Raw genomic sequence first — 14736 nt, 5'->3', positions numbered from 1 at the left:
AATGTTTAAATATATATATATATACATGTATATATGTACATCAAAAATACACTTAAATACACTTAGATTACAAATTGGTGAAATACCACAATATTTAAAACAGTGAGCTAGTCTGTAAAACCTAATAGAGACCTTTCTTTTTATCCATCCAAAGATACAATTTGTTCCAAATTCTATAATAGTCTGATTGATCTTTATTCTTTAATTCCAAAGTTAATCTGTCCATTTCAGCGCAATCCCAAATTTTCCTAATAACCTCTTTTTGTCCTGGGATCTCATTCTTTTTCCATTTTTGCGCAAATGATATTCTAGCTGCTGTGATAATATGGATCGTTAAGTATAGCACATCTTTAGGATATTTCTCTTTCGTGATTCCCAACAAGAAAAGTTCTGGACTAAACTCCAGATCTTGTTTCAATATTTCTTTCAGCCAAATCCAAATCATTCTCCAAAATTTTTGTGTTTTACTGCAAGACCACCACGTGTGGAAGTATGTGCCTATCTCTTCAGAACACTTCCAACATTTGGGAGATACTGTTGTGTACATTTTTGCTAAGCGGGCTGGGGGAAGATGCCATCGGTAAAACATTTTAAATAAATTTTCTTTATACGATGAGGCCAGTGTTATCCTTTTATTCCTATCCCAAATTGTTTGCCAAGTATCTAGGTCGATGTTATGTCCTAAATTGTTAGCCCAGATCAACATGGGGTCTTTCACTTGCTCTTCAAACAGCTTATATCCCAAAAGTAATTTATAAAAATTCCTTATTTGTTTTGAGTCCGGTCCCAATAATATTTTGTCCAATGCTGTTTCAGAGGTATATATCCCCCATTCATTTTTATCCTTCCTAAATCTCGATTGGATTTGTAAGTAGGCCCACCAATCGAGTTTTATACCTTGTAATTCTAGTTCATTCCTAAGTTTCAATTCCCCCTCCTCATTCAGAATATCCTTGTATGAGATTATGTTACCCAAATCAAACAGATTTGGGTAAACTATCGCTTCAAGGGTGGATAGCCAGACCGGTATTTTGGTGTAATTGTGAGATCTAATTTTTTTCCAAGTATTGAGTAGCGCTTGCCTGATCCGGTGTCTTTGAAAATGCGAGAAAAGACCTTGTTTCTCCGTCCATAGGAAAGCATGCCAGCCATATTGCAAATCGTGACCCTCTAAAGTTAATAGTCTTCTATTTCTCAAGATTACCCATTCTCTAATCCAGCTCAGGGCCGCGGCGTGGTAATATAATTCCCAGTCTGGCAATCCAAAACCCCCATTTTCCTTCGTGTCTTGTAAATATTTCAATTTAATTCTTGGTTTTTTCCCCTGCCAAATAAAATTTAGTGATAATTTATCCAAATTTTGAAAAAATTTAGAGTCGAGTTGAATTGGGATATTCTGAAACAGAAACAGGATTTTAGGCAGAATGTTCATCTTAATGATAGCGATTCTTCCCAATAATGAGAGTTTTAGGTTTCCCCATCTTTCCAGGTCACCTTTTATTTGATTCACTACACTATCATAATTATCCTTTTTGAGTGAAGTGCATCTAGCCGTAATGTTAATCCCTAAATATTTTATTTTCTTGACTATTTCTATATCCGTGATTTCGGCCAGATTACCTTTTTGTTTATTGGTCATATTTTTAACAATCATCTTGGTCTTATTTCTATTTATTCGCAGTCCGGCAACCTCACCATATTTAGATAATTCTTCCAATAGCTTTGGTCCCGTCTGACATGGATCCTCCATAATAAAAACTAGATCGTCCGCGAAAGCTTGCAATTTAAAGGTTTCCTTTTTAATGGTTAATCCTTTTATCTTTGGGTCGTTTCTTATAGTTCTCGTTAATACTTCAAGAGTCAATATAAACAGCAACGGTGATAAGGGGCAGCCTTGCCGTGTTCCCTTTTGAATTTGAAACTTGCTAGATGCTTCCCCATTAATAATTATTTTTGCTTCCTGATTGTCATAAATTGCCCTAATTATATTTATAAATTTTTCACCCATATTCATAAAGCTAAGCTGTTGGCACAAAAAAGACCATTTAACATTGTCAAATGCCTTTTGGGCGTCTAAGAAAAGTAATGCCATCTGTTGTTCGCTATGTAATTCATAGTACTCCAATGTATCTAATATTATTCTAATGTTGTGCTTAGTGTGTCTCTTAGCGAGAAAACCATTTTGATCTGCGTGTATGAAATCATTCAGAAATCGTTTCAATCGTTCCGCTATAATTGATGTAAATATCTTGTAGTCCGAGTTAAGAAGTGATATGGGTCTGTAATTTTGGATTAATGTATGGTCTGTGTTATCTTTCGGAATAAGGGTTATGTTTGCCTCTAGCCAAGATTTAGGCGTCCTTGCGCCTTCTAATACTGCGTTAAATACCTCCACTAGGGGTTGAGCTAGGATATTTTGTAATTCTTTATAAATCTCTGATGGAAGACCGTCGGGTCCCGATGCTTTATTATTCTTTTGTGCATTAATAGCTTTTATCACCTCAGATAGTCGAATTTCCTCGTTTAACATATTTCTGGTATCTTCTGTGACCTTAGGTAGTTTGGCTCTTTGAAAATATTCCTCCATTTTCTCCACACTTGCCTGGCTATCTTCTTTATATAAACGTTCATAAAATTCCTGGGCTATAATTTTTTTTTTTTCCTCCTGGTGGAATATTCTCCCTTCCTCATCTCGTAGTTCGTGAATCCAGTTTTTCCCCTTTTGTTTTCCCAATTTGTATGCGAGCCACCGGCCCGGTTTATTTGCATTTTCAAAAAAAAATTTGTTTCGTGTTTCTCAATTGTTGTGCCAATTTCTCTTTGTCTAGAATGTTAAGTTTGTGTTTAATCAGATCCATAGATTGCTTGATATTCTCTTTTTGTGGATCTTGTTGGAGTGTAACTTCTAAGCTCTTATATTCCTCTTCTAATCTTTCCCGTTGTTGTCTTTTCCCCTTATTTTTATATACCATATATGCCCTCGCTACCCCTCTCATCACAGCCTTAGCTGTATCCCAATTGTTTTGTACTGAGGTGTCTATAGCTTTATTTTCCTTAAAGAAAAAACTTAGTTCTCTCTCCATCTTAGATTTGAATTCGTCTTCTTTTAAAATTGCTCTTTGAAGCGTCCATCTGGATATTTTTTTGGAACCTTTCCAGATAAGTTTAATAGGATTGTGATCTGCCCAAGTACCTGTCGCTATATGTACCTCATCTATTTCTGAACTAATTTCTTTCGTCATCCACACCATGTCTATTCTAGACCATGAGTTATGTCGGTTGGAGTAATATGTATATTGTCTAGCCTTACGATTTCTTTCCCTCCAGACATCTTGGATATTTAGTTCCTCAGCCAAGTTAAGAAAAGATCTCGGTAGAGTTCTTCTCTTCTTTTTCCTAAGCGTCTTTCCCATATAATCCAAATTTATATCTAGGATAGCATTAAAATCTCCTATTAAACAAATCTCCTCATAATCAATGCTACATATCTTATTGTGAAGTGTTTTGAAAAATTGTTCTTGGTTATGGTTTGGGGCATATATCTCTACCATCATGACCTTCCTGTGATTTATTATAACCTCGACTATCAGTATTCTACCCTCTTTATCGTTATAAATTAGTTTTGCAGTCAATTTTGGGTTTACATATAGTGCCACTCCTCTCTTTTTCTTGTGTCGGTCTAAGGAAACGAATAGGTTCCCTATTCTTGGTTGTACTAACAAATATTTTTCTTGTTCCTTTATATGGACTTCTTGTATTGCCACGATATCCAATTGTTGGTGAATAAGCCTATTAAAAAATTTCCGCCTTTTCACTGGCGAATTCAATCCATTAATATTCACAGACATAATACTACACTCACCTCCCTTCATCTTACTTATTTCTGGTTTTTGTGGATCTCGTGATTCGGGGCTCTCTCTCTTCCTTGTCTCTAGTTCCATGTTTCTCTGTTAACTCACCGGATTTGTTCCTTCTATCCTCTGTAGCTAAGATCTTCCCATCCATTGCCACACGTATTGTATCTCTTTCTCTTACCTCCCTTCCATCTTGATCTTCTAAATCTACTTCCTCTTGGCTATGGAAGTGGCGTTTGTAAAAATCTTCTGCCTTCTCTATCGTGTCCAGTCTATGCCTTCTATCCTGCCACGTAACAAGAATACCCTCTGGAGTTAGCCATCTAAAGTTTACATTTTCTCTTATTAGTTTGGATGTTAAGAATTGATAGCCGCGTCTCAGATCCCTCATCCTTTTAGGTATCTGTTTAAGGATGGTGATTGGTTGGCCCCGAAATTCTAATGGTTCCTCTCTAGATCTATTGCATCTATTGCATTTGAGCTTATTGTTGCATATTGTTTGGGGCTTCTCCAGTTTACAAATAGTCTATGAAGAACTCTACATGTTATCTACAGTCTCTGGTGTGATCTAATTCTGATTCAGAAAAATTTTGGTAGCATGCCAAATAGCATACCAAATAGCACATCAATTGCAACAAAAGAGAAAAGATCATTTTGATGCTTGTAAATGAAAATGTCTGAATAAAGGGTCCTGGTCTCATATCAGTAACTATCTATTGCTACTCCAATATAGATATAGTTATATAGATGTTGAAAGTATTGGATATTCTTAATTATTCATTTGTTAAAATTTTTATCATTTAATAGGTTTATATCCATTTTTTCTGTATAGCTCAAATACATAGTGCTCCCTCCTCATATTTCTTCATAACAACAGCCCCAACATGACAGTTTTAAGTATGAAGTTGTTCAGTGGTAATTATTAAATCATGTTTTACACTGATGAAATTGAGCTTTGAGATTGTGGTTTGGATTAAAAAACACTCTTGGTGTAGAGCAGGGGTAGGCAACCTCGGCTCTTTTATGACTCATGGACTTCAACTCCCAGAATTCCTGAGCCAGCTGGCTCAGGAATTCTGGGAGTTGAAGTCCATGAGTCATAAAAGAGCCGAGGTTGCCTACCCCTGGTGTAGAGTATCCATCGTTTGCCTTGTTTTTCAGATCTGTCAAATAGTTTCTGTATAGATTCAGGATGGCAGTCCATGTTTGTTATAAGTCTTCCGTATGCCATTTGTCAAACTGGCTGTGTAAAGTTGCCATTGCATTTTATTTTATCAATATTATATGGGAGGAACTAATTTGAGGACCAAAGCTAACAAAGGGCCCCAGACTAGAGTGGTCAATTACAGTAACAATGCACTGATATTGACCACTTCTCCAAATGAGAGAGATTCTTGGTCCACTGCTACATTAGGACATGCATCATAGAGTTTGCACTATGTGTTTCTTGTCATTATTAGTGGTTTTTCTGATATCTGCAATGTAAATATCTTACAAGAGCTCTTCATTGAATGTCTGCAAGCCTTCTAGTTCAAGTATTGGTCTGAGGAAGCACTACACTAAGGTCCTTTAGATGTTGCTGAACATCCACTAAATTAGCGATATCCATCTCTGATCCATATATGAGGTCTTTGTGAATATTTTACTTTTACAAGTTCATAATTCACCCAGTTTGGCAGGATACTTTTAAAGAAAAATAACAGTTAATCTCTAAATGAAGTATCCTGAAATATTTGTTTAACGAAGGGAATGAAAAATGACAGCCTATGGCTCATGTATAGTGTTGTAGAACAAACTTGTCATTTGTTGAAGCAATCATATGAACCAACCATGTTTCCTTATAGTTGATGAGAGTTTCAGATCCAGATTATTACTGTTTCTCAGGTGGGCTAGGAGTATTTTTTAATTTCTATTGGAAGCTTCACTATTATCATTATTCCTTCCATAAAAAAACTGATACTGAGGTTCAGAATAGTTTTGGGAATAATGTGTTATATGGCAAAACCAGCTGTTAGTTGGAGATACGTTAGTTAATTAAGTGACTTCAAATTTGATTCCTGACTGCAAAGACCAGTGTTTATTGTTTAGCTCAGAGGTCCCCAACCTTTTGGGTACCAGGGACCGGTTACGTGGAAAGAGGTTTTTCCACGGACTGGAAGGGGTGTGGTTTTGTGTGTTGCCTGCATCCTGCAGATGGGGCTTTGCTTGTTTGTGCGGACCGGTTGCTGGCATGCCCAGTACTGTTCCACGGACCAGGGGTTAGGGATCCCTGGTTTAGCTGGTCTCCAGTAATAATTTGTAGTTCTCTAAAGGGCAGCCTTATAATTTTTTTTATGTTGTTCATCCATTTCATCTGTTGTTATTCTCTCTTTCTACTTCCTTGATCCTTTCTAAACATAACTGTTTTGTTCTGTCCATCATTCACTTGCATCACAATTCTAAAGCATGTTAAGTTTCTCTTTTCTGATCATTGCCTCAACAAAGCAGTTAGTCTCTCTAGACATGTCTATCTCTATAATGGCTTCATTATGAAGGCCATGTTAGACTGGTTTCTAGTCAAACCTGAAGTTCAATTTTGTTTAGGGTTCCATTTTAGGCTGCGTTTTACTGTTTCATCCCATTAGTTTTTCCAAGGAGTCGAAGGACAGCAGTTAGGCACAATTTCGAATAAGAACTGGAAAATGAAAATGATTCTGTGCTGTCATTTAGTAAGGTAAGGATTACGTGTTTGTATCCCACAAAGAGGTTTCCTGAAATTGGAAGATGGCATTTGGTTTTGTTGTAATTGGTAGCTTAGACTTAAATAATAGTAGAATGGCCAAAACCATATCTTCCTCCTGAAATATACTTTGTGGAACTCTCTGAAGTATAAAAATTATCTGTGGTTTGATGTGGTCAGGGATTCATTTATTCATTTCTGTTTTATTTTTGTTTTGGATATTGCATGTATTTGGATTTGCAAATTATAAGGTATAATTTGATACATGAGATTAAAAGCTAACATTTAGTCTCAAAAAGGCTATAATATCTACTCTAGAAAAGCATTATGTTTTCCTTCTCACAAGAAATGTTTGGTTATGTAATCTGATTTTAGAAAGGTATGAATTGATTTTTTCCAGGTATAAATAACTTAAAAGAAGTTATGTAGGATGCTATATGCAATTTTAAATTACTTTAAAATCCTAGCAACTCACCACGTAGAGCCTGATTATTGGAAACTACACAGAGATAAATACTGCTTCCTTGGCAACCATGCAGAAATGATTTCCCACTGTTTTCTTTTGAAACTTTTTTTCATTTCCCCATCTCCTTATTTCTTGATAGTCTGTCATATTTATACTACCCAGGTCTGACCCTGCTTATCTTTTTGTTTTTACAAATGTATTCACTTAATTTTATGTATATCTCTAATCTATTGATAGTCAAACCAATCACCATTCATGTTTATTTTCCAAATCTTTTTTTTAAAAATTTTTAATTAGTTTTCTAATATTACATTTACATATTTGAAAAGCAACGTGGCGGCTGAGTACAATAATTCTAAATACATTTAGATATCATTAGTACAGATCTCAAAGTATTACAATAACTATTCCCTCTCTTTCCCCCTTAAGATATACTGTCTCATATTTAAATTAATACAATTCTTATTCTATCAATCAAATAAAAAATAACTTTCTAACATTTATCAATAGTTTTTAGTGTATGTATATCTTAATTGTTGTAACATTCAATCTTTTAGACAATCAATGACCTAATAATTTTTTCTCAATTTTAATTTGCCATTAATATTTAAATTTAATGTTTAATATTTATTTATTTTCCAAATCTATCGACACCATATGCACATATTAGTTTTATGTTTGTTTAACTCGTATAACATATCAAAGGAATTATAGCTCAATGAATATACTAAAATAGACAATTAAAATCTTAAAATTTACTTAAATAAAATAAACAATCATAGCTAAGGCACACTGGGGTAGAAACCAGGAGACTGTGAGTTCTAATTCCACCCCAGTCATGAAAGCCGGGGGAGGGGGGAGGACTTTGGAGCATCCCTTCTCTTTCAGTCCAACATACTTTATAGGGTTATTGTTGGGAAGTAGGAGGAAGAAGATGTATTAGGTAAGTTTGCTGACTTGAATTATTTATAAAAATAATGAGGGATTAAAAAAATCTTAAAAAATGCTTATGTTGGAGATTTCCCACCATTCTTCTATCTTATAATTCCCTGACCAATTTTTCCAATTATAAATGGCAAGTATACACATACAATATATTTGGATTAAAGTGCCCCAAATGATAACTATTGTATTGATTTTTTCCCCTTTCTTTTGAACAGGAGTTGATAAATGATCCTTTGTACATTGGTCTGAAACACAAACGAATCCGAGGCCAGGCTTATGATGATCTTCTAGATGAATTTATGGAAGCTGCAGTTTCCCGGTAATTGGTTATCTTTCTGCAGTTTGTATCACTGGATGTTTTAAGAATTTATTGAGAGCTGGAAGGACAATTTACCTTATAAGCTAAGATGCATGTTTTTGCAGACTTACAAATACAGATTGTACTTGTGGCTCATTGGTTTATAATGTTGAGTGGTTGTGGATGGATTTACTTTTTTACAACAGCAAGAAGAAGTTGGGGAACCTCTCCCAATATTAGGAAATATCTCTTTTTATCTGTTTTAAAAGTTATTTTAAATTTAAGAAAACCAGAATGGGGGAATCAGAGTTTATTCTTATTTATTTTATTTATTTATTAGATTTGTTTACTGCCAATCTTGCTTTGACATGACTCTGGGTGGCTTACAACAATAAAATGCAACCGGCTTGCATTTACAGCTAGTTGCAGCAGTAATTGTAACATTAAAATTAATATTTTTGTCCATTGCTTGGTCAAGTGAGGTGCAGTCCTGGCTTATTTTCTTTAGTTGCTTGCAGAAATATATTTTCCACATAGTTTCAAGTTAAATAAAAAAATTCAGAACAATGGTTTTGCTTACCATTTTATTAGAATATTGTTAAAACTTGTTAGCAGCATATTTATTTGGCACAGTCTTTTTCTTTGGCAAAGAAATATATTAGGAAGAAACCAGATAATTGTGACATTAATTAGAAATTATAAAAAAATATTGGACCACACTGAAACTCTAATAGGAAAATTTAAATCTAGTATTTTTAATTTAATCAATTCTTGGCCTGTTGTTAATTCTTAATTGCCAACGGTACCATCTATAGTTGTTTATTTATAGAAATTCTTTTGCAAGTTATTCCAGTGTTTATAATCATTGCTGGAACGAATCTATATTGTTCTCTGTTTGCAAATTTGCTAACCCATCCAGAATTGGGTGAAACGATGTCAGGCTAGGAGTTCAGGTAAATTTTTATACCTGATAAAAATAAGCAGTAAATATATAATTAAGTAGAAACCTCTGTACCTTTTATCTATCTGCTATGCTTGGGGTTTGTTTTAGAAAGTTATATGTTTTTCATCTCCAAAAGTTTTGTTTTTTTCTCATTAAAATATTAAAAATGTGTGATGTAGTCACTTCATGACAAGTCTTATTTACAAAGAGAATTTAAAGTTTAGAAACTAATCAATAAAGTGATGTTTGTTCCATAGTAAGGGAAAAAGAAGTGGCAAGATTTCTAAGAATAGAGTATTTTACACTATAGCAGTTTGGGCTTGCTTAGAAATTGAGCATAGATGAGGTGTATAAAATTGGTTTTCCATTATAACAATTATATATTTTTTCTTGGAAAAATACATTTTGTTTCTATGAGTTATTTTAAGCTTTTATGTATCCTTTAGTAGCAGAGAAAAGCCTTTATTATATAAAGATGACAAGGAACATACATGGCAATTTGTAGAATGGTTTTCAAAGCAAGAAAATGTACACAACATATTTCCTTATACTGTATGTCTAAGATCCCCAAGCTATTCAATTTATGGTAAATATCCAAGTTAATCTTAAAAAATAAGGTTTAAATTTTCTGTGTCCAATGTGCTCTACAAATAGTTTTTTTTTCCACTTTGGTATGGTAATGAGTTAATAAAACCACAAGGGCTGAGGTATGGTGGCCTTTTTAAAAAATTATTGAGTATGTAAATCAGGGATAAGCAGACTTACTTTATGCATGAATTATTTTCTTAGAATTTTAAGATCTACCTACCAGAATCAGGACTGCAAGCTGGGTTGAAAAAAACCTGAGGGAACAGATGCAAAAATCACAATTAAATGGTGGCTGGAGCCAATGATTTACAACCCAGAACAATACTCCATGGGATGAGCTGCCTAAATGTTAACTCAGGAATTAGTTTTAAGTACTAGAAATAATGGCCAAAATTCTGAATTTTGTTTCTGCATTTCAGCATATCAATTTAACAAAGAAAAAGTCTTGTTGCTACATTTGCTAAGGAAAGAAATGTTTAAAAGGTTTGCTTTGCTGATCTACGATCACGTTCCAGTTGATGGTCTCTTTTTCCTAGACTAGTGATGGCAAACCTTTTAGAGAACGAGTGCCCAAACTGCAACCCCAAACCCACTTATGTATCGTTGGATGCCGACTGGGCGTGGCCCATTGGGTGGGTGTGGCCCATTGGGTGGGCACGGCCCATTGGGTGGGCATGGCCCATTGGGCAGGCGTGGCTGTGGTGGTAACGGTAGATTGGATGGGACTAAAAAGTTCAATCAATCAATTCCAACTTTGCGAGATCTTTTGTTTTCCCATGAGAAGTTGAAATTTATTTTATTTTATTGAATTTATATACCGCCCTTTCCCGAAGGATTGATTGATTGATTGAACCTTTGTGTTTTTTTGCACACGGTGGCGGAGGCCTAAAATGAAAAGGTTTTATAAAACCCAGCTGAAGGCCTAGGACTGGGGCGATGGCACGCGTGCCCACAGAGAGGGCTCTGCGTGCCACCTGTGGCACGCGGCCGATAGGTTCGCCACCACGGTCCTAGACCTAGGAGTTTGGAGCTTGAGAGTGGGTTGCTGAAATAAAGGCTATTTTGTAGATTGGTTGAGAGAGTACAGAGAATACATGGAGTTTTCATCTTTAAAAAAAGCTTATTAAATTATTGTTTATTGTGCACATTACGTGCAAGTAAACATAAAGAGAATTTCAAATAACTGGAGGAAAGTATGTGACCTCACTCTCTCTCTCTCTCTCTCTCTCTCTCTCTCTCTCTCTCACACACACACACACACACACACACACAAGCTGCTAGCAGCAGGTTTCCCATCAGACTAGGAACAGAAGGAAAGACAACACTGATCATGAAAGACCCCCATAAGAAAATAGTACCATCCAACTATCAGCCAATATTCAGCCTCCCCACAAACATGGAAAGTCCTATCAGGTATCATAGCCGCCATGCTACAGGACTATATGGGTCAGTGCCCGAGCATAGCTCAGAAGGGCATTGGGAACAACATGAGAGGCTCAAAACACCATTTGCTCATAGATAAAGCACTGGCCAAGACTCAAGGTCTAGACAGTACAGCAGCACAATTCAGGCAGCACAGCCTGAATTGAAGACAGGAAGGCATGCAGCTCAATGACACACACATGGATCTGCGAAGGCCTGGCACTATCCAAAGTCAACAGGATACAAAGGACCTTCCTCAAGGAGATGCTACTGTTCTGCATAGGCCTGAACACCCTATCGACAGTGAGGACATTTGGATGTCATTTGGACTGGAGAAGTATGGCTGGATGGTAGCCAAGGGCGGGAAGGCGGTTAAGATTGGTGGACTGGAACTACCTGTGGGCCGCAGGCAAGTGCCGGCTAATCAATCAGACATCACGGTAGTAGACAAGGATCAGAAGGCAGCATTGGTGATAGATGTAGCAGTGCCAAGTGACAGCGACGGCAGGAAGATGTATGAGAAGCTGGAGAAGAACCAGGGCTTGAAGGAGAATGTGGAAAGCAAAGCCCAAAGTGGCCCCCTGTGGTTGTAGGAGCCCTCGGGGTTGTGACTCCTAAGCTGGGAGAGTAGCTCCAGCTGCTCCCAGGAACAACACCAGAGCTCTTTGTCCAGGAGATTGCAGTGCTAGGAACAACTAAGATTACTGCACAGAACCCTCAAAATCCCAAGCTTCTGGTAGAGGACTGAAGGTTGAGGGGGACTGCATGCCATCCATTGGGGTGAGAAGGGATTTTTTTTTTTTTTTTAATGAGATAGGGTTCAGCTCAATCACCTGGCAGTTCTTGGAGTGCTGCCCAATCTTTTTCCCCCCTAAGACCATTTGATTGATTTATTCTCTAGCACTAGTCAGCGTCTGAAAAAGCTACCCGTCAATCCCTGCTTCTGCACTTATAATCAGAATGATTTATACATACCTGTAAAGAAGATTAAATCCGAAACACTTGAAAATGCATTGTAAAATAATTATAGCTGCTACGTTTCACAAATGTAATACTCATTTGACACCAACAATGGGCGTCTGCAACTAACAACTTAGAAAGCCTAGATAGCATATCCGGTTAGTAGCCCAGTTTGCTATTTGACTCAAGAGACCAGTTTTGAACTGGTCAATCAACAGGGTTGGGCTTGCTGCCCTCCCTCTGTACTTCTTTTTTTTCCAGTCAAATAGGCATTCAGCCAGATGATGCAAAGAGCAGTTATATATGCATCTAAACAATCATTAATCAATCAGTCGATCATTTTTTTCTATTATGTCCTGCAGAGAGAGAGAGAGAGAGAGAGAGAGAGAGAGAGAGAGAGAGAGAGAGAGAGAGCGAGCTCAATTGGCTTAAGTCACCCAGTTTGCTGCACAGTTTGGGATCATTATGTATTAAGAGTCCTAAATCAAAAGGAAAGTTGCATTTGAGCTAACCCCAATTCCTCTTTAAATATTTTAACATAGGAAAGTTGAAGGAAAGTAAAGAAAGAGATTGGCAAGACGTATGGCTGTAAACTGTATGACCATTATGTGTGGCCCATCCTATATCCAATTTCAAGCCTTCATATATTCAGGCAGATACATGAATGAATAACAGAGTAACGAGAGCTGGAAGGGACCTTGGAGGTCTTCTAGTCCAACCCCCTGCTCAAGCAGGAAACATACCATTTCAGACAAGTGATTGTCCAATCTCTTCTTAAAAACCTCTAGTGATGGAGCATCTGCAACTACTGTGCTTTTTAAGTAGATCCACTTGATTCCTGCAAGTAGCTTTTTCCTTGGAAAGATTTCCTGGAATGCTAAGCTCACTTATTCAGAGCTATCTTTTAATGTCTCAGCACTTATTCCTGAGTAAACATGTAGGACAAGGGTGTCAAACTCAATTTCATTGAGGGCCACATAAGCATTGCGGTTGCCCTCAGGGGGCCGGGTGGGTGTGGCCAGGGTGGGTGCGTCTACTGGGTGGGCATGGCTGGAGTGGGTGTGGCCTACTGGGTGGACATGGCCAGCTTTACATCGTTTGTGTCAAGGGTGCCTGTAGGGGCCTGGCCAGGAGTGGGACAGCTTTGAGGGTCTCCTGGCAGAAGGGGGTGGGACCTGGGCAAGTGCCAATAAAGTGGCTGGACAGACCACTCCAGACAGCAGGTAACCTTAACACGTTTATTAGAACAGAGCGAGCAAGTAATAGGAACACTTGGCTATTTATAGTCTGGTGCCGGTCGAATAGTCCAATCACTACCCGGTCTTCTTCCCGCTTCTTTTCTCCTCCAATCAGCTTTGCGGTTCGTTTGACAGTTCGGATCCTCGTGCGGCGGCTTGTGTTGTTTTGACAGCCAAGAGCTGTCAACTTGTGCGCATGCGCGAGTCCGGAGTTTTGACAGCTGTCAAAACTCCCTCGTGTTCCGCTGTCAACGTTTTACCTCATGTACCGTTGTTAATTGTTTAACCTTTATGAACCATTGACGTTAACACATTAACTGGCCCCCCATAACTGTATTCTGTATACATATAATACACCCCTTACCCATCCCCTGGTTGGTTTCCACCCCCATGTGTTTGTTTGTTACTTCCTCCCCATTCGTAGTCCTGCAAATATGTGGGTGCTTTTCGTAATCGGCCGGATCGTCGCAGGGAAGCCTCATTTCTGGGTTCTGGTTCGTCTTGTGGTTGATGTGGCCCTGCTTCTTCGGCAGGTGGAATACTTGGTATGAAGGAAGGTAAAAGGGGTTGTTGTGGTGGTGGTGGGGGTGTAATTTGTGGTTTGCGGATACGTAGTTGGTCGACGTGTCGGCGTAACTGGCCTTGTGAGTCTGAATGAATTAAGTATGAGACGGGGCCGGTTTGTTTTATTATAACCCCCTCAATCCATTTTTGGTTGCTGGTGTAATTCCGTGCCCAGATGGTTTGGCCTGGAGAGAAGGTTCGTGGTAGTAGTGTTGGGGGTTCTTGGTGGTTAGATGTTCTATCAGGGTGCAGACGGTCTAATCTTGTTATTAGTCTCCTGCCCCATCGAAGCTCCGCAGGCGATTTCCCGGTGGTGGTGCCCGGCGTGGTGTGTTGGGCTAGGAGAAATTGACTAAGCCGCTGGTGCCAGTTTCCTTTTATGAACTTATTAAGTGCTTCTTTAGTGGACCTTACCATAATTTCTGCCATCCCATTCGACGATGGGTGGAATGGCGCTGACGTCACCAGCCTAATACAGTTCCTCGAAGCGAACATCTGAAATTCACGAGAAGTGAATTGTGGCCCATTATCAGAAACTATGACGTCTGGCAGGCCATGTGTTGCGAAAACTTTTCTAAGTGCTTGAATAGTGGAGTATGATGTAATTTTATTTAAGGGAATCACTTCGAGCCATTTGGAAAAACTGTCAACTATTATTAAGAAATTCTGTCCTCGTATCGGTCCCGCAAAATCTAGGTGGATGCGGGACCAAGGATTTTTTGTCGTTTCCCATTTATGA

General features: G+C 37.9%; 1 protein-coding gene across 2 annotated transcripts in view; it reads left to right on the top strand.

The window, feature by feature from the left end:
- The window catches only part of ME1 (malic enzyme 1), a 134357-nt gene that overhangs the window by 61873 nt on the left and 57748 nt on the right, over positions 1 to 14736 (top strand). For both annotated transcript variants that reach the window (XM_083377330.1, XM_083377331.1), the window contains one exon: positions 8200 to 8303. In XM_083377330.1, the coding sequence (XP_083233456.1) occupies positions 8200 to 8303 (104 nt within the window). The remainder of the gene's footprint in view (positions 1 to 8199; positions 8304 to 14736) is intronic.

The sequence above is a fragment of the Vipera ursinii genome (assembly GCF_947247035.1).
Source record: "Vipera ursinii genome assembly, chromosome: 1".
NCBI lineage: Eukaryota > Metazoa > Chordata > Lepidosauria > Squamata > Viperidae > Vipera > Vipera ursinii.
Note: the sequence above shows the minus strand (reverse complement) of the source record. Positions and strands in the feature narration are given on the sequence as shown.